This window comes from Balaenoptera acutorostrata, chromosome 8 (genome assembly GCF_949987535.1).
Source record: "Balaenoptera acutorostrata chromosome 8, mBalAcu1.1, whole genome shotgun sequence".
Lineage (NCBI taxonomy): Eukaryota > Metazoa > Chordata > Mammalia > Artiodactyla > Balaenopteridae > Balaenoptera > Balaenoptera acutorostrata.
The window spans coordinates 102,155,448-102,175,535 of record NC_080071.1 but is presented as its reverse complement, the minus strand read 5'-3'; the positions used below and the strand labels follow the sequence as shown (position 1 = coordinate 102,175,535).

Below are 20,088 nucleotides of genomic sequence, written 5' to 3'. Positions count from 1 at the left end.
TATTAAAGCCAGTGCCTGGAGTAATGATATTAATGATAATGATCTCTCAGGAGAGTATTAGTTTCAGACAAAGGAGACTATTTAAGATAATTGCAAGCTTAATTTGAATATTAAATTGGTAATCAGTGGGCTGACTTTTTTGCTTAAAGGTAAGTTTCCTGTGGTGGACAAATAACAATAGGTACCTCTTGCTGTCTGCCTAGGGCAGTAACCCCTCTGTACATCCTCTAATGCTGTTATAAATTGTATAACAGTTATCTCTCTCTGTCATATTGCCCTGCTCTACCAGAAGTGCCAGGGGGTGTTTTAGGTGGGGAAATTCCTCTTTAGTGAGATGATCTGCTCAGCACCTGTCCTCTGCCCACCAAATGGTATGAGTGCTTTTTCCTCAGGGTGATCACCAGAAACTCAGTGAGCGTTCAGCTGTCTCGGGGTGAGGTATGGACATTCAAAATTGGCTGCATGGTAAAGTGCTGTTCCCTTGGGGAAAACAGAATTGACTGACTTGAAAAATTCTTTCTTTAATTTGTTACAATAATGCAGACCTTTATAAAGAAAAGAGTGATAATGTCTCCTCTTCTGAGAGGTGGTAACTATTTTTAATGGATTGGCATATATCCTTTTATACTTTTTTCTGTGGTTATAAATTTATACAGGTAGGTAGGTTTATTTTTGTAAGGGGCATTTTCCACTTAGTACGTGTAGGTGTACCTCCTTAAGAAGGATTGGTAGGTCATAAAGTCTGTGCATTAAGATCTGTTAATATCTTGATGTCATTCTTAGAGAAGTTTTCTTGAGGGGGGAGTTTTAAAATTTATGAGGAAAACCTAAATTTTAGATGCAGTAGTAGGATGATCATAATAGTAAAAATGATAGAGGAGGGAGATGCTGTAATTGGGAAGTTATATGCTTAAATTTATCCTCTGCTTTTTTGCATTATTTGCACTTAGGTTTTCAGATTAAAAGGTAATTACATTCTATTTATATGGTAGAATAATTTACTAAAGTTTTAGTACTATGAAGGCTGGATGTGTATCCTTTTTCTGGTTTTTTACCCCATGCTCTAGAAATTGGTAACAATTATTAGTCAAAGTCTACATTTTAAGGTTAGTATTTATATAATGTACATTCGTTAATTTTAATTATGAACAAATAAGACTCATACCTGTTTTATTTGTTTTCAGTATTCTTACTAACTGAAAACTATTTAAGATTGTGATACTCTTTATATTAAGATGCTTATAATGTTTGCTTAAATTATCATTGCTGTAGCTTCATTTTCTGTTGTTTTTAATGTTTAAAAGCTTTTTTAAGTTAACAATTTTAAGCTTTTAATATTTATTTTCAGACCAAAACCTTTATTGTTCAAAGGAGATCACAGATATCCCTCATCTCATCCTGAAAGCTCTGTGGTTATTTTCTACTCTGAGATTGGCTCTGAGGAGTTTTATAAGTTTCACCGACAACTTGTATCAAAAAGCAATGCAGGCAAAATCAATTACGTATTCAGACATTATATATCTGTAAGTATTGACTTATTTTATAACTGTTGTAAATATTAGTTTGCCCACCACAACCTTAGCACTTAAGCTAATAATTTCCCCCTTTATAAAATGATTTGAACTACTTTTTTGGGAAGTGTAATACTTTCATCAAATCTGTTATTTGCACATAGGAGGTACTTTGCTTGCCTTTCTGAAGAAATGTAAAACAATATGCCTAAAAAATGGCTGTATAAAATTGACATTCTATTTCAGTTTTGATTTTTTTTTTTTTTTTTTTTTTGGCTATGCCATGCGGCTCCTGGGATCCTAGTTCCCCGACCAGGGATTGAACCCGGGGCCCTGGGCAGTGAAAGCGCAGAGTCCTAACTACTGGACCGCCAGGGAATTCCCTACATTCTATTTCAAAACGAACCATGTAAATTATATTTAATTTGGTCCAGATTTAATATGGTCATCATACTATGGAACTGATTCTTGAATTCACTTCCTTTCCAAACCCTTTTTTTTTCCCTTTCTGGCATCTTTTTATTTGATAGAAAAAGGAGGATTTCTAAAGAGGTAAAATCAGGCAGAATTGATTTAAAATTAAGCTTTCAAAACCTTGTGTGGCATTTAGCATTTAAAATATTTATATGTAAAGATCATTGGCCTTTAAAGTTTCTGTGTTGTATTAAGCTCAGTAAATATCGGATGTTAAGTCCATGGGAAAGTAAAATAAAAATTTTAAATGAAAATTTATGTGAGCAGAAACAGATTTATCAATATCCAGTTTTGGACCCCCCCCCCGCCTGAGCCACCTTGCTCTGTTGCTGGTTATTTGTTTTTTTTAAAATATTTATTTATTTATTTGGCTGTGTCAGGTCTTAGTTGCGGCACGCAGGATCTTTTGTTGCAGCACGCGGGCTCTTCGTTGGGGCATGTGGGCTTCTCTCTAGTTGTGGCGTATGGGCTCTAGAGTGCACTGGCTTAGTTGCCCCGTGGCATGTGGGATCTTAGTTGCCTGACCATGGATCAAACCTGCGTCCCCTGCATTGGAAGGTGGATTCTTAACCACTGGACCACCAGGGAAGTCCCTATTGCTGATATTTAAAGGGCCATCCTCATTCAGGATGATGGTAAGCCTGTGACATTAGGTCAGCCCAAACCCTGCCTGAAGACATTTAAAGTCAGTAAAAAAATGTACACACACACACGCACACACGCACACATTTACACACACGGTCTCAACAAAGCACTTCTAGGTTTGAAACCTCACCAGTTTTCAACACTGTGTAGGTTCTGGAACTGCTTTTTTGTTTTCTCCATTTCTTCACATGGTTTGGTGACCTTTGCCCTTTCCACTATCCCTTCATCTGTTTTTTTTTTTTTTTTTAATTTTTTTTTTAAATTTACTTTTGGCTGCCTTGGGTCTTTGTTGCTGCACGCGGGCTTTCTCTAGTTGTGACGAGTCGGGGCTACTCTTTGTTGTGGTTAGTGGACTTCTCATTGTGATGGCTTGTCTTGTTGTGGAGCGCCGGCTCTAGGGCACGCAGGCTTCAGTAGTTGTGGCTTGCAGGCTCTAGAGCGCAGGCTCAGTAGTTGTGGCGCACGGGCTTAGCTGCTCTGCGGCGTGTGGGATCTTCCTGGACCAGGGATCGAACCCGTGTCCCCTGCATTGGCAGGCGGATTCTTAACCACTGTGCCACCAGGGAAGCCCCCTTCATCTGGTTTTGTTTCTACCTTGGAATTCCCGTTCTCACACTTGTGGCAGGATCCACAATCTAAGGATTCCCATGGAAGTTCAAGCATGTTTTGAGTGTGTAATCCTAGGTGATGGCTATGTGACATTAACATGGTCGGGCTCTGTATGCTGTGATGCATAAAGAGCTAGGTGGGAGTGCGTGGAGAGCTGAGTGGTGATGGTGGAATACTTGCTCTGCTTGCAGAATCCCAGGAAGGAGCCTGTTTACCTCTCCGGCTATGGTGTGGAGTTGGCCATTAAGAGCACTGAGTACAAGGCCAAGGATGATACTCAGGTGAAAGGTGAATTTGTAAATTAAGACCAATGTGTTTTGTTTTCTTTAAATATGAGTTAAAGGGGAATTTGTTTCTTTAATGAAAAAGAATAGATTTAGGAGTATTATGAACCTATGTTTGAATCTTGGTTCTGTTATATCTAAGTTGGGTAACAAATTCTTTAGGTCCTAATTTTTTCCTCTGTAGAGTTCAGATAATGATATATGCCTCTTAAAGTATTTTTGAGGAGAAAATAAGATGTATAGGTAAAGAATTTAACAAAGTTTTTTTCACAAAAGAGTTCAGTAAGTAGTAGCTATTGTTATTGATGATAGGTAGTTCACAAATAGTAATTAATTTGTGACCCAATGTGAAATCTTAAGCCATCGTATAATTAACAAACAGTTTCATGTTTTTATATTATTTTCTGCACTTTACTGTGGATACTTCCTGTTGTAATATTCTAGGGTTTTGAATTCATTATTTCCACAAGTTTTATGCGTACTCTTTTTATGTCTTTTGAGCTTGTTGTAAAAGTAAAAATGATTGGTTTTGGCACATGGAAGATAGCCTAGTACTTCATCATCCTGTCCTCGGTAATTATATTTAGGATTAAGTTGCCTAGTTGCAAATTCCTCAGAATTTTGATATTGAAAAATCCGTTATTCATAATTTTAAAGGTATTAATTTTGAAATAGTTAACATGTAAATATTTCCAAAGTTTAAGGAAAAACATTCTTTCTTTATCCAGGAACACAGGATATGTCAAAAACACATTTATTCTGTTTGTTTGTTAACCACTCTGTTAGTTGAGGTATTCAACAGTTTAAATGCTATTATAGTTTCAGGTGTTTCAAATTTTTTTCAGATTTTATGAAGTTAATATTTTTATTTCTAATCTGAGTGATTAGACATGTTATTTGCTGTGCTTTTGTAGGAACTGAAGTTAACACCACAGTGATTGGTGAAAATGATCCTATTGATGAAGTTCAAGGATTTCTCTTTGGAAGATTAAGGTATGTGTATTCTTTTGGGAAAGGGGTCTTATCCTCTTCAAACCTCCAGGCTTCCTCATATTGTAAGCATCATCTTTCTCTTTACTGCCTGAGTTACAGACCTCCCAGCAATACTTTATGTATGTAATCTGGTATGGGGAGATGAGTTACAGATCTCCCAACAACACTTTATGTATGTAATCTGGTATGGGGAGATGAGTTACAGATCTCCCAACAATACTTTATGATGTAATCTGATACGAGGAGATGACCAGTTAGTTTGTAGTACAGTTTATGATTTCTGGTAATTCTGAAGCACATTATTCTTACATGATACTATAGCTGCCTGCTTATGGCTTAAATTGATTTCCTTTTCTGGACCTTGCAGTTGATAGCATAAAGTTACATGCCATTTTTTTGATTCACATAATAGGAGAAATCTAATTGTTTTATGCAATCTTTTCCTGAGGAAAATCAAGTGTATTTTACGTTAGAGAGGTCATAGCTATTATTATTATTTTTTTTGCTTGTTTGTTTCTTATCTCTTTTTTAAAAAATTTTATTTTATTGAATTATAGTTGATTTACAATGTTGTATTTATAGCTATTTACTTATGCTAAACATAGTTTGAAAAATTGCAAAAGAGTTGTAGTAGGAGGTGTGGTAGATTTTATATATGTTCAGTTGAAATACATTTTATTACAATTTACTTTATATGAAAGAGGATAGGAAGTGGCTTTTTGAAGAAAATTGCATAACTATTTTATGAAAGCATAATAGAATTTTATAGCTGAAAAATGTTCTTAGCTGTTATTTTAAATGTTGCAGTTATTTCTGATATGATTTGATCATTGTTCAGAGCCCTGAATTCTGCTTTATCTGGAAATCTTAATTAGGACATCTATGGTGTGCTTTTTTTTTTTTTTTTTCAATAGAAATAGTATGTGTAGGTGCAGTTTCATATATTTTAGCCTTAACATTTGACCCAGTGAAGTGACAGCTAGACGAACAGTTTAGTAGAGAAGACTTTGTTGATGTTGAGTGACTGTGCATATGTTGAGTTCATCCTGTGCAAATGCACATTTCTTTGTGTTGAACATCAGTTATGGCCTTATTAATATGCAGTCAGGTTCCATTTTTACTGCATCCAGGTTTCCAGAATCCCTTTTCATATTCATGTTTTATATGTTTGTTTTTTGGATAGCATTATGATTTCATGTGTTTATAGCACAAAGGTAGTATGTAGAATATTGAAGACAATTTCCTTTTTGGGCATTCAGTATAGTTATTTAGCTATCTAAAGTAAGTGACCCATTTTAAGGTATTTTTATCATGAAGAAAAGTAAAGTAACTGGAATGGGTTGATGGGATGGTGAAGGATCTGAGTAAATATTTTACTTTCGGCAGGTTGCATTTAAGAAATTTTGAGTTTTTAGTGTTAAAAACAGGATTACTCTGTTCCATCTGTCTGTCTGATCTAAATGATCTATCTCTGCCTCTGAAAACTTCTGTTTTACTAACTTTAAATAGAATGCACTGTATTTCAAGATAAAACTAAACAAAACGCAATAGTCTTGGTTAGCTTGAATTATATTCATGTGACTAAAGGACTTACGAACATGTAGCTGAAAGAAACTCATTTTGGGATTGGAAGCAGGGTATTTCCTATTTTATTTTGAGAAATTAAAAAGATTCAGGAAAGGATGGAGAATAATATAACATACCCCTGTACTCACCACCCAGAATTGACTGTTTCTATCGTGCTTGCTTTTCTGTACCAAAGAATTGTTTATCGAGGTTTTTTTTCCTGCAACATAACACCTTCTTTTACTTGAAGAAAGAAAGAACCAAGGTGAGTAAAACACAGCAGATAGAGTTGAGGTCCCCTCTGTTCCCTACTCTCAGTCCCACTCCTCTCCCTCCCCCAACATAGAGAGTCGCTGTTGTAGTGATTCATTTTTTAATCTGTAAATTTTATGGCTTTTAAATTAACTCATACTTTTCTATATTAACTTGTTTTTTAAGAAAAATTTAATATTTTTCCTATATTGTAAGAATTTTCCTGTTACTAAGTGGGGAGAGCTGTGAAGATATAAATTTGGGGTCAACTTCTAAATGTGCTTTGGGAAAGAAAAGACACCTGAAAAGGATTGATTTTATGTTTCTTTCAGAGACCTGCACCCTGACCTGAAGGGACAGTTGAAAGAACTCAGAAAGCATCTCGTTGAGAGCACCAATGAAATGGCACCTTTAAAAGTTTGGCAATTGCAAGGTAATAAAAACGTAGAGGAATCATTCTAAATTTTATGGTATTTAAAAAAACAGAATTTGAATTTAATTGTATTTATTCACAGATTTTAAGGATCATGTGATTAATCCTGATTTATTAGAAAGGAAAGGAAGAAAGTCCTTTGTAGACAAATAACACTCTGCAGAGTAATATATATTTATAGATGAGTACCAGATCTTTCTTTGTGTGACCAGGTGCATAAGCTTGTAATACTAGAAACAAGTTTGTCTTAATCTTTGTGTTTCTATATGTATACATTTATTACACAGTTGGATGTTAAAGGCATGTCAGTATGGCAGGATATATGTGTGCTTTTCTGGTCCAAAGAACTATATATCAAGGTTTTCTTTCCCAGCATAATTTACTAAAGTCTTTTGCTGTACTTTGTGTTAATGTTGTAAATCCAGAAGAAGGAAAAGAATTTGGGGTGGATTAATCCTGTGCTGAATGTGTTGGTATATGCCTTAGTGTTTATGCAGGCAGATCAAGGAACGGCTACAGTAAACACTCTAGGGGCCTATGAAGTGAGTAAAACCTTCAATTCAACCATGGGCATGCTTTGAAATATCATTCTAGGGCATTCTTAATTACCAAGAAAATAGTGGGAAATCAATGTGCTTTTTTCCTATTTCTTTCTCATTGCTATAGATGAATACACTTTAACTTACGTTTGATGTTGTTGCAGATCTAAGTTTTCAGACTGCTGCCCGAATCTTGGCTGCTCCTATTGAGTTAGCTCTGGTGATTATGAAGGATCTTAGTCAAAATTTTCCTACCAAAGCCAGGTAACGTAGAGTAATAAGGCTTTGAGACATTCTTCTTTTTAACATATGCCTAATTATCTTCATGTTTATGCATAAAATGAAGCCATTAAAATATGAAAATGCTTAGGAAATTAAAGTTCTCTTACTACCAGCACTGTACTACTAATGGCCCGTCTTCCCGAGAAGGCGACAAGCCCCTGTGTTGTGTGGTTGAAGAGAGCAGTCTAGGTTGTGTTCCTGGCACTGCCTCTTGCTAGTTGTGTGAACTTTGTAAATAATCACGTTCCTCAGCAGTAAAACAAAAATAACAACACCTACCTTTCAGGATTAGATGAGTTAACAAAATTTAATGTATGCAGATGTAACTAACTTAGGGTCTGGCATGGACTCTGGTGATTTTCTTCCTGAAGAGTTTCTTATATATCATCTTACTCATTCTTGATGAAGGAAATGAATCATAGAGGCTGACTTGTTCATAGTGACAGATTAAGATTTTGAATGCAGCTTTTCTGCTATTGCTTTCAGTTGTATAATGGTCCTCCACATCTCATAAATACAAAGCAAACCTGTTTTAAAAGCCACATTTTCAGAAACTTAAATAATTGTCAGTCCTCTTCTCGAGTCACTGAATGAGGTGTTTTGACTTCTGATATGAGATGTTTTGTAAATAAATTTGTTTATTTTATTAGTCTTGGGAAAATACTTCTTAGACAGGACTTAAGAATCATATAGTACATTATCATTTAGTCAAGCATGCTATTGAAGATATACATGTGCTTAAATAGCTTGAACAGTCTGCTGCCTTAACTTATTGAACATTATCCTTAGCCTGTGAGCTGTAGAGATCATATACAGGAATAGAGTTACATATATTTAACTAAGATCTTGGAAATAACTGCACTCGCATTAAAGTGCAACTATTACTGTTACTTTTCCTTGGTTTTATATCTTGTGGTAATGAACAAACACACACATCTGAGAGGAGGAATATATTTATCAATTGTAAAGGTTTAAGGTTTTTTCCATTTAGTTTTTTGTAATTTATGGAGCAATGTGTTGTTTCATATAGGGAAATTGAAGTCTTTTATATCAAATACTAAACCAAGCACTGATAATGTTTTTATTTCCTTAGAGCAATAACAAAAACAGCCGTGAGTTCAGAACTTAGAACCGAAGTGGAAGAGAATCAGAAGGTATTAACCAATGGAAAATAGTGGCTTTTCTGTTTTGTATTATATCTTTAAAGATGCGGAAATGTGAGTTAAATCAGTGACATTTAATAGTTTTACTCTTCTTTTATTAAAGACGATGGTATTTTGATTCATTTCTGTAATCTTTTTTATACTTTCCGTAGTTAATCAAAGTTGAATATGAATATATAATTCAAAGCATCAAATGGTGCTACCTGTTTCTTTAGAAAAAAGCACCCCCGCCAACATGTCTCACTCCCTGTGTGTCCCCCTTCCCAGAAGCATCTGCTTTCAACTCCTAGTTGATTCTTTGGATATTTATCTCCAGATTCCAGCAAGCTTAAATTGGTACTTTCTGTTTCCAATCTTATGTATTGGCCTTCTGTTACAAGGATGAGGTCTGACTTTCTTTCACTGCTCTCCCCACTTCTCCCACTGTCTACCAGTACTCCATATTGGCACTTTCCCCATCTCTCTACCATCCCTGTGTTTTTGTCATGGTTTTATCAATTTTTGATCTGCTTCACTATGGACTGGTTGTTCTTTATGTCTAGTACATACCAGTTGTCCTGGGACCTTCCTTTAACCTCTTTTTTAGGATCTCCTATTTCTTGGATTCCATGTCTTCTTTGTTTTTGGTTTACTTCTTTATTTTGGTGCAGCAAATCATTCTTCATGAGAAAGGTTGCATGTGAGGGAAATTTCAGACTCTGAGAAGTCAGTTTTCCATTTTGTTTTTTTGTTTGTTTGTTTGTTTTTGGCTGCGTTGAGTGGCAAGAAGGATCTTAATTCCCCAACTGGGGATTGAACCCACGCCCCCTGCAATGGAAACGTGGAGTCTTAACCACTGGACTGCCAGGGAAGTCCCTTCCATTTCTGTTTTTATTGATAGCTTGGCTGGGTATAGAATTCTAGGTTGGAAGTCATTTAGCAGTTTGAAGTCATTGCTCCTTGGAATTTTGGTTTCCATTATGGCTTTTGAGAAGTCTGAAGCCTTTGTATGAGATCTGGTTTTTCTTTCTGGAATCATGTTGGGTCTTTTCCTTGACCCTAGTAATCTGAAATTCCATAGTGATAATGCCTTTTTAAAAAGTCTTTGTACTCTTGGGTGGTTGGTGGGCCCTTTAACTCTGGAAAATCCTTTCCTTTAGTATTGGGAAATTTTCTGGACATACTTCTTTGCATTTCTTCTTTTTGGTTTGTCTTTTCTGTTTTCCTAGAATTCCTATTTATTCTTAAGATGTTATATCTCCTTGACTAGTTTGGCCTGATTAAAAATCTTTTATTTCCTGTTTTCCAGTTCTTTTGTCTTTTATTTTTAAACTTTCTGGGAAGGATTTTCAGACCACTTGTTGAGATTTCTTTCTTTAGTTGTCAAATTTTTAATTTACAAGGGTTATTCTTGAATTCTTCTTGTTATGGTGTTGTCTTATCCTTCTGAAGATATCGATGGTTCATGTCTGTGTTTTCTTTTCTCTGCATAGTCTGTTCCCTCTTAAGTTGCCTTTCTTTTTGTCTTGATCTCTTGTGTTTAATGTTAGAGGCTTTCCTTAGATGTCTGGTGATCTCTCGCTAACTGCTCATATTAGAGAGTGAGGCAATAAAAAACTGTTTGAAAGCCCGAAGGATGCGTCTTTGTGACTGTAGGCTGTGGTGGTATGGCTGTTTCCCAGGGAACTCCAGTGACAGAATCTTTAAACCTTTCCTCTTGAGCTGTTTAGTCTCCCGAAAAGGATCTTCCGATCTTCTGCCGGGAGCGTGAGGTCTGGCTGCCAGAGTTGTAGAAGCCCAGTAGGGCAGAGCATTTGGTAACTTCCGTGCAGTCCCCTGTTTTCAGAATGGGATCCCCATCCTCTGTTGTGTTTCCTTTCACGTAGTTCCCAGTCAGTCTTTCCCACAGTCACAGGGTGCTGTATTCGCAGCCTGGGAATGAGTGGACGTGGAGTTTTTCTTTCCCTTGTAAGAAATTCTGATTCTCGTTGATGCAAATTTCTATTATCCCCTTAACTTCCTTGCCATTTTATCCTGGCTGGGCAGAGACGCAAAAGCCGTGGCTTCTGCATTGTTTTGTGTTTTTCCCATGCAGTCCTAGATCTTAGAGTTCATTTCTCTCTGTCCACTGAGTGAGGGGGAGTGAAGGGAGCTCAGCGATCCCTGCCCCTCTCCCCCAGCCCTGGGAGAGCTAAGGGATCCATGTTCTGTCCCTAGTATCTGATACGTTTCTTCCCTTCTCTGCTGTGTGGTGTTGAATATATGATCAACCCTTCCAGTTTCCTTGGAGAGAAAGAGGAATTGATTGGGAAGGATATAAGCCAACAGAAGCTGTGTATGATATGGCATCAAAGTCCAGTGGATCAAGCGGGTCTGAGGGCTGAAGGGGCTGCACGGTCACACGTGTTCCACTGCGTCAGAGAGCAGCAGCTGGAGGACCCCGTGGAGGTGGTCTTGGAGAGCTCGGGTGTATGTAGGTGCTGTCCTTAGCTCAGCAACTCAAAGTTTCTTGGCGTGCCTTAGTTTGAAAGCTTAAGGGAGGTGTGGGGTTTTGAAACCCTTTTATTTTTTATTTATTTATTTTTAAAAATTTATTATTTTTGGCTGTGTTGGGTCTTCGTTTCTGTGTGAGGGCTTTCTCTAGTTGCGGCGAGCGGGGGCCACTCTTCATCGCGGTGTGTGGGCCTCTCACTGTCGCGGCCTCTCTTGTTGCGGAGCACAGGCTCCAGATGCACAGGCTCAGTAGTTGTGGCTCACGGGCCCAGTTGCTCCGCGGCATGTGGGATCTTCCCAGACCAGGGCTCGAACCCATGTCCCCCGCATTGGCAGGCAGACTCTCAACCACTGCACCACCAGGGAAGCCCTGAAACCCTTTTAGATCGGATCCCTGGACTTCATCCAGAAGGCCCAGCTGTCAATGACTGCTAGCACAACCTTGGCTGGCATCACAGACAGGGAAGGGCAGCCGAAAAGTAACTCTCTGTGCTTGGCTTATTTAACACCCTCCCTATCCCCAGTATTGTAGGAAACAGTTGTATTAATCATTGTCAACATTTGTACATATAATAAAACCAGAAACTTGGAAATTTTTGTTAAATATTCTCTTTCTGCTCCTTAATAAGTTTTTAATATTTCAGTATTTCAAGGGAACTTTAGGATTACAGCCTGGAGATTCAGCACTGTTCATCAATGGACTTCATATTGATTTAGAGACGCAGGATATATTCAGGTATGGATAATATTCTTCGCCCTGAAAAGTTTTTATGATGTGTGGCTCCTTATGATATGTCCAGACCGTTGTTCCTCCTTGATGTGACAGGTTGCAAAGCCTGACGACTTATCAGGCCCAGTGCGTGCACTTAGGTAGGCCCACGCTCTGGCTGCGATGGGCAGGAGGATACTTGGCCATTTTTTATCATAATGTACATCTGATGCCTTGGACATTTAAGGCCCAGGTGTCTTTTGAGGGTGCCCTTTTAGAGCCTTAGTTTTCCTGTTAACCATAGAAACAGAAGAGAGCAGGTTCTTTTGTTTCTGAGAACAGTATGAAGTAGGTTTATGCAAAATGCAGCCTCTGGTGTCTCAGAAGGTGATCTGTCTTACATATATTATTTGATACCTTTTTGTTTTGTTAAAATGTGGTTTAGGACTAAATTGCTCTTAAATTTTCCTTATGAACTTTGGGGGGGTTGGGTGCAGAAGACAGTCAGGTAGAATTCTGATTTTATCTTTGATATTAAAATTGACACAGTTGATACTGTGTCTTCATCGTAGTGAAAACAAAAGCTGTGGTTGGTTAATGCTTTGAAAGAAGCCGTTTCCACAGTAAGATACTTTTCACATTTTGTTAATGGAGCTTGTATGTCCATATACTGCTTGCAGAGCTAGTAAAAAATTAGTAAAGGACACATTAAAAGGTTGCCCTTTTATTTTTTATTTAAAAAAATCTCTTTAATTTTCCAGAGTATTGCAAACTGTGTACTTGCTTATTGTAAACAGTTTTAAATAATGCAGTCTTCTTATTTCTTCTTCCTTACCCAGAAAACCTCTTAAGTTGGGTGTGAATTCCTCCAGACCGTTTTCTGTGATCATATGTGTGTGTACCTGTGGGAATTGATGCTGATATTGAAACATATATTAAACATATATTATTTAGTATATTTTTTGGTGTTTTTTTAAATAAACTATTTTCAGATAATTTTAGATTCACGTGCAGTTGTAAGAAATATCACAGGGAGATTAGTGTTTTTAAAAACATGCAATGTAAAATCCACATTTAGGATTATTTCATCCTCAAATTGTATGTTTATACTTAGAGATAATTTCTATACACAGTGTATATGTTGATAAGTATAAGTAAACATCAGCCAAGAAGCAACTCCTCCCTACTTGGTTCTGCATATTTGGACAAAAGGAAGCAAGGGAAGAGCTCCCTCTTTTGATTTCTCAACTCGTTTGATAGGGCATTGAGTTTGAACTGATATATTTTTCTCATGGTGAGAACTTTTTTTTTTTAATTTTTATTTATTTATTTTATTTTTGGCTGTGTTGGGTCTTCGTTTCTGTGCGAGGGCTTTCTCTAATTGTGGCGAGCGGGGGCCACTCTTCATCGCAGTGCGCAGGCCTCTCACTGTCGCGGCCTCTCTTGTTTCGGAGCACAAGCTCCAGACGCGCAGGCTCAGTAGTTGTGGCTCACGGGCCCAGTTGCTCCGCGGCATGTGGGATCTTCCCAGACCAGGGCTCGAACCTGTGTCCCCCGCATTGGCAGGTAGATTCTCAACCACTGCGCCACCAGGGAAGCCCAGAGAATTTTTTTTTTTAAAGCCCTTTCTCCTAAATACCTATTTGGTTTTTTTCAGTCTGTTTGATATATTGAGAAATGAAGCTCGGGTGATGGAGGGTCTGCATAGATTGGGAATAGAAGGCCTTTCTCTGCATAATGTTTTGAAACTGAACATCCAGCCGTCTGAGGCCAACTATGCCGTAGACATCAGGAGCCCTGCTATTTCGGTAGGTATTCTGTGAGCGTGTCCAGGGAGTGGTCTGGCCAAGTATTTTATTATGGTTTTCGCATTTGTCTTTTAGCAGAGGTAAGTTATTCCTATTATCTCTTTTGTCGGCATCAAAGATTTACAACAACTGCTTATATGGGGCTATGTGTATATTAATAAAGTAGGCTCTTAAATGCTCCAGAAAGTTGAGCTATTAGGTTTGCTGTGGTTAAGACCGTGATTTTTCCACTTTTGTATCTCTTTAGGAATTCGGCTGAGCATCTCTTGGGAAAGTGTTTAGTTTGTATATTCTCAGTTGCACACAAGTCTTGTGTGATTTTGTTTAAAAATATCAGTTTGTAGCTACCAACCTCCTTTAACAGGACTTTGGTATTTTATATTGAAGGATTTATGTAGATTAATATTGCTCTGTGATGTCGCTGGGCCTTTGTCTCCTCGTCTGTGAAGAGACTAGGGGGAGCAGAGCTGTCTCGGGCAGTTGTGGAGAAAGTGAGGTCGGTGATGGAGACGTGCCTGGCACCCTCAGCTCTCCAGTCCCCTTTTCTTGGTGTCTGTCCTGCACCGATTTTAGGGAAATTTTTTGGAAAGGGGAATAATATAGAATGTAGATGTTCACTACTTGACTTCTCACTTGGTGGTGTAACTGTTATTTTGATGACTACTGTTATGTCATTTTTTTTCTGTTAAAAATTTTTTCATTATGAAGAGTAAGGAGACTAACATAATTAGCAATCATAGGACCCATCGCCATACTTAATAAATGCTAACATTTAATCATTTCATGTTTTCTTGGAAGAAAAAAATGTTTCAGTCAAAGCCCTCTTTATATCTCTTCCCAGTTCCACGCCTCTCCTCCCTGCAGGTAATTCCTCTTCTGAAGTGGGCGTGTATCCCTCCTGTCCCTTACTTGATCATTTTCTTCCCTATTTTATGTTTTAAAATTTTGAAAAATGCCATATCAGTATCCTTCATCAATTTTTTTTATTACTCAATTTTTTCAAGGCTTATGTAGGTTGATACATATAGATCTAGTTTATCACATCATGTTTTATATTTTACTTATTTTTAAAAATATCTTTTATAAATTCACAGTTTAGAATTTAAGACATACAAAAGAGTGTGTAGTGAAAAAACTTCACCCAGCTGTCCAGTTTTTCTCCCTGGAAGCAACAAGCGTTGTCAATTCGTTGTATATCCTTCCAGAAATACTCTTTTTACATGAGCAAGGTAATATACACATACTTTCCCACCCTGCTCTTTTTGTACAAATATTATATACTATTTATCCGTTCCTTTTTTATGGATATTTAGTTGTTTCTAATCTTTTGCTGTTACAAGCAGTACTGTTACGGCTCTTTTTGTACCTCTCTCTTCGTGCATACATGTGAGAATATATTTGGGGTAGACACCTAGAGCTGTAGTACTTAGTGGTAGGGTAGTAATAAAGGCTTCAACTTTATTAGGTCATCTTCTCTAAAGTGACTGTTCCCAGACACCAGAATTGGGTGAGAATTCCCATTGTTCTATATTTTTGCCTATTCATGGATATTGACAAACTTAAAATTTTTTTTTTTGCAGTTTAGTTAGTGTGAAATTTCATTGTGCTTTTAGTTTATATTTCTTGGATTACTAGTGAAGGTGTACATTTTTCCTTGTGTTAATTGCCCATTTAAATTTCCTCTGTAAATTTCTTATTTATATTCTTGACTCATTTCCATTTCTCATATGTTGCTTGCCTTTTTTAAATTGATATATTAGATTTGTATAGATATTCTTGACACTAGTCCTTTATTGATTTCGTAGGTTGCAAATACCTTCTCCTATTCTGTGGCTTGTGTTTTAGTCACTCGTTTTTCTACTTGATCTTTATATTTTCAAAAATGGTCTTTCCCATGTGATTCTTCTTGAAATAATTTAAAGTCTTATTGTTATTTCTGCAAATTTCACTAGCGGTGACTAAAGTGTATGCACAATGTTGTGGTTTTTATTTGTAGTGGATCAACAACCTGGAGGTTGATAGCAGATATAATTCATGGCCTTCTAGTCTACAGGAGTTGCTTCGCCCCACTTTTCCTGGTGTTATCCGACAGATCAGGAAAAACTTGCACAACATGGTAAGTAAAACTCCTTATTGCTGGGCTGTGATCTCTATTTCTCCCTTGCCTTCTCCCCTCCTTTCTGTCATAGCTAGAATGTTCACTTCTCTCCTTTACTAGCTGCTTCTCCCCACCACCACCACTAGATACGCTCTTTTTCTAGCTCCATATTCAAACTGAAAGGGTTGGGAAGTGTACTGATTGTTTGTAGGGCTGTGAAATGTCAGTGTATAAGGAAATGCTCCTCATCCTTAACCTCACGGTTTAGACTGTGTTGAGTTTTAAGATAGTTCTTTTTTTACTCAGAAGATGAATGTATTATTACCGTTTTTCTTGAATATCTTAATCCCTAAAATTTAATAGTTCAATTTATTCCCTTAAGTAAGTCTTCGTCAGCTCCTGCTTTTTAATCCTTATTCCACTGCTTTAGAGAGATAGAGGAAGAGGGTTTTTAGTTGACGCTCTTTTCCCCTCTCATGTCTTTCTTTTACCTCATGTAGTTCCTAAAGAGACGGGACAGGTTATGGCCAAGGTTGGCTTCCTCAGAACTTTCAAGGGAAACGATCCTCTATACTTTCCTCACTCTTGAAACCACTTTTTTCCTTCCCAGTCAAAATTTCAATCTCTTTTACTCTTACCATATGAGATAATTTATTAACTTTATTAAATGAGAACTTTATTTGATTAAATGAGATTAAATGGGATAATTATTATTTTTTAAAGTACATCATGAAAACTTAATACATAATAGCTACTGTTGTGGTCTAAATATTGGGTTCTAAATGAATTAATTCTTAATTCAGAGATCCTTTGAAATGAATACACAGGAAGCTAATCTCCATTTTCTAAGGTGGGAGAGTTAATAAAATTTGGGTTTTGTTAGGTGTAGTGAAGAATATGTATTAGCCATCTGGATACAATTCCCATGTTGTTAGCGTAAGATCATGAGAAAATCACTTAGCCTTTCAGTACCACATTCTTTGAAGACAGAGGGAGGGTAACTGCTCTTTGTATAACTCTTTTTTTATGTGGTTCAAAAGTAGCTGGAAAAAGGTGGCCTTCAAGTGTAAAGACTAAGGCATTTAAAAATTTTTTTTAACATCTTTATTGGAGTATAATTGCTTTACAATGGTGTGTTAGTTTCTGCTTTATAACAAAGTGAATCAGTTATACACATACATATGTTCCCATATCTCTTCCCTCTTGCATCTCCCTCCCTCCCACCCTCCATATCCCACCCCTCTAGGTGGTCACAAAGCACATTTTTATTGGCCCAGTGACATTTGAATAAAGGTCGTTTCATGTTTTCCTTTCCCTTCCCCTACAGGTTTTCATAGTTGACCCTGCTCATGAGAGCACTGCAGAGTTGGTTAACACAGCTGAGATGTTCCTCAGTAATCATATACCACTAAGGTAACACCGTTATCGATATGATGGTATATCTCATTCAGCTGAGGTTTTGTTTGTCATTCTTAACAAGTCTGGTGTTACTGAATTGTAGGATAATTAATCGTGGGGATCGTTAAGGGCAGTTTTATCTTTTGCTCAGTATGAAGCCGGTAGCTTTTGGGGGAGAGAATTTGATTCTCAATGAATAGAATCTTACCGTCATTGAGTTATTAATAAATAGCCTGTGTAAAAATAGCATGTGATCTCAGCTTGCTTAGGGAATTTTCCTAAGTAAGTGTTCACATCACAAAGCCTACCTTCAGCAGAGATAAGGAGCTTTGCCAAGAACTTTTGTCAGACTGTCAAGGACTAAATGTATACACAGCTTTTTATAGATGCAAACAGACACATTTATTTCACTTGTGTTACCAAATCTGCCAATGGGGTACTTAAATGGCTGGGGTTTCCACTGTACCTTTTCAGAACAATGTTTGAAGGTTTTACATATAAGGATTAAGATTTTCCCACATTCTGAATAGTATGTGGTAATTTTACATGTTGATACAATTTGAATTCTTAGAAAACATGAAAATAAAGAAGAAAAGAGCTCTTTGGCTAACAAATGGTCTTGTGTGTTCCATACTCAGCGCTGAGCTAAATGCTGAGTGGAACATACGCCACATTCCTACCCTCTTGGAAAAAATACTGTGCCTACTTTCAGTGAGATATTCACTCAAGTGCTAGGTTATGTCCTTACTAGTTCTAAGTGCTTCAGAATTTCAGGGAAAAAGAAGATTATAGACAGATATTTGGGAAGGACAAAGGTTTCATGGCAAAGTTGGATTTAAGATAGACTTTGAAGAAAATGGTGAGTTTTCATTGATGGAAAAGCAGAGATTTTGAGTTGAATGAAATTTTTAATGTAAACATGAATACCGCATGGTTAGGTGGAGGATCACAGCCAGAGCTCTGTCTTGATGAAACGGGAATAGAAGAACACAGAAGCAGTTGGCTCATGGTACACAGTGGGCATTAGTTAAAGATCTACTGCATCGCATTGAGGGACAGGAAGAGGGCATGGGCTCCTCAGATTGCAAAGGTAGGTGAGAGGAAGGCACTTAACTCACAGGCATGTCGTGAACAGTGGGTGGAAAGACCAAGGCAGACCAGCGGTTGTTTTCCTTTGTATGAGTTGCTGTGGTACACGGAGTTGTTGGCAGGGACCGAGGAGAGGAGGGGACAAATCTGAGAGCCTCCCTGCTGGTACTTGGTGAGGGACTGGTCCTGAGAGAAACAGAAGTCTGGATTTAGGGACTTAGCTAACAGCACAGCTCTGTTGCCCTTTTCAAAAATTGAATACTTGGGAAAGGGAAGTACTTTGTGAGGAGATAATTAGGTTCTAGACCTTATTTTTATTTTCATAAGAATAATATTTAGGTCATTTCTGCCTGGCGCTTACTCATTTGATTTCTGTCATAAGACGGGTTTTAAAAAGACAAAGACAATTTTTAATCTAAAAGCAAGCCCTCTCAAATACCTCATCCATGCATACACAAATTCTACACATACCTCCTGAGAGCGTGATGTTTGATATATGTTTATCATATATGTTTAGGCTGCACTTTTAAAAAAAATTAATAGACTTTGTATTTTTTTAGAGCAATGTTGATTAATTAACTGGTATTGCTACATTATTATTAACTAAAGTCCATAGTTTACATTAGGGTTCATTGTTTGTGCTGTACATTTTGTGGATTTTGACAAACGTATAACGACATGTTTCCACCATTATAGTATCATATAGCTTAGTTTCACTGCCCTAAAAATGCCCTGTGCTCCACCTGTTTGTCCCTCCCTCTCTCCCTCCCTCTCTCCCAGCTCCTGGCAACAACTGATCTTGTTACTGTCTCCATAGTTTTTGTCTTTTCCAGAATCATGATGTATGTAACATTTTCAGATTGACTTCCTTCACTTAGCAGTACCGTATGCTTTTAAGCTTTGTCCATGTCTTTTTGTGGCTTAATACCTCATTTCTTTTTATCACTGAATAATATTCCATTATATGGATGTCCTATAGTTTTTTTAATTCATTCACTTGTTAACAACATCTTGGTTGCTTCCAGATTAGGGCAGTTATGAGTAAAGCTGCTACAAACATTTGTATGCAAGTTTTTGTATGGTATAAGTTTTCAGCACATTTGAGTAAATACTGCTAAGTGTGATTACTTTATCTTATGGTAAAAATGTGTTTAGTTTTTTGAGAAACTGCCACACTGTGTTCCAAGTGGTTGTACTGTTGTACATTCTCACCAGCAATGAAAGAGGGTGCCTATAGCTCCCCATCCTCTCCAGAGTTTGGTGTTGTCAGTACTTTGGATTTTAGCCATTCTCATAGGTGTATGGCGGTATCTCATTTTGGTTTTAATTTGGAATTTCCTAATGACATATGATTTTGAGCATCTTTTAACGTGCTTATTTGCCAGCTGTATGCCTTGTTCGGTGAGGTGCCTGTTTAGATCTTTTGCCCATTTTTAACTGGTTTTTTTTTTTTTATTGTTAGTTTTAAGAGTTCTTAGCATATTTTGCATATCGGTCCTTTATCAGGTATGTGTTTTGCACAGATTTTCTGCTCATCTTGGCTTGTCTTCCTTCTCTTAACAGTTTCTTTTGCAGAACAGAAGTTCTTAATTTAAATGAAGTCCAGCTTATCAGTTCTTTTTGTTGTGGGTTGTGCTTTTGGTGTTAGATCTAAGAAGTTATTGCCAAACCCAGGATCACCTAATTTTATCCTGTGTTTTTTTCTAGGAATTTTACAACTTTGTGTTTTACGTTTATGTCTGTGATCCATTTGAGTTAAAGAC

The 20,088-nt window shown here is 37.2% G+C and overlaps 1 protein-coding gene across 1 annotated transcript in view; it reads left to right on the top strand.

Moving 5' to 3' along the window:
• Positions 1-20,088, top strand: part of UGGT1 (UDP-glucose glycoprotein glucosyltransferase 1) — a 108,074-nt gene that overhangs the window by 17,338 nt on the left and 70,648 nt on the right. Inside the window, exons 6-15 of the mRNA XM_007182876.2 lie at positions 1,349-1,523; positions 3,431-3,527; positions 4,438-4,516; positions 6,667-6,767; positions 7,471-7,570; positions 8,682-8,742; positions 11,868-11,959; positions 13,590-13,740; positions 15,737-15,856; positions 17,166-17,251. Coding sequence (XP_007182938.2) covers positions 1,349-1,523; positions 3,431-3,527; positions 4,438-4,516; positions 6,667-6,767; positions 7,471-7,570; positions 8,682-8,742; positions 11,868-11,959; positions 13,590-13,740; positions 15,737-15,856; positions 17,166-17,251 — 1,062 coding nt within the window. The remainder of the gene's footprint in view (positions 1-1,348; positions 1,524-3,430; positions 3,528-4,437; positions 4,517-6,666; positions 6,768-7,470; positions 7,571-8,681; positions 8,743-11,867; positions 11,960-13,589; positions 13,741-15,736; positions 15,857-17,165; positions 17,252-20,088) is intronic.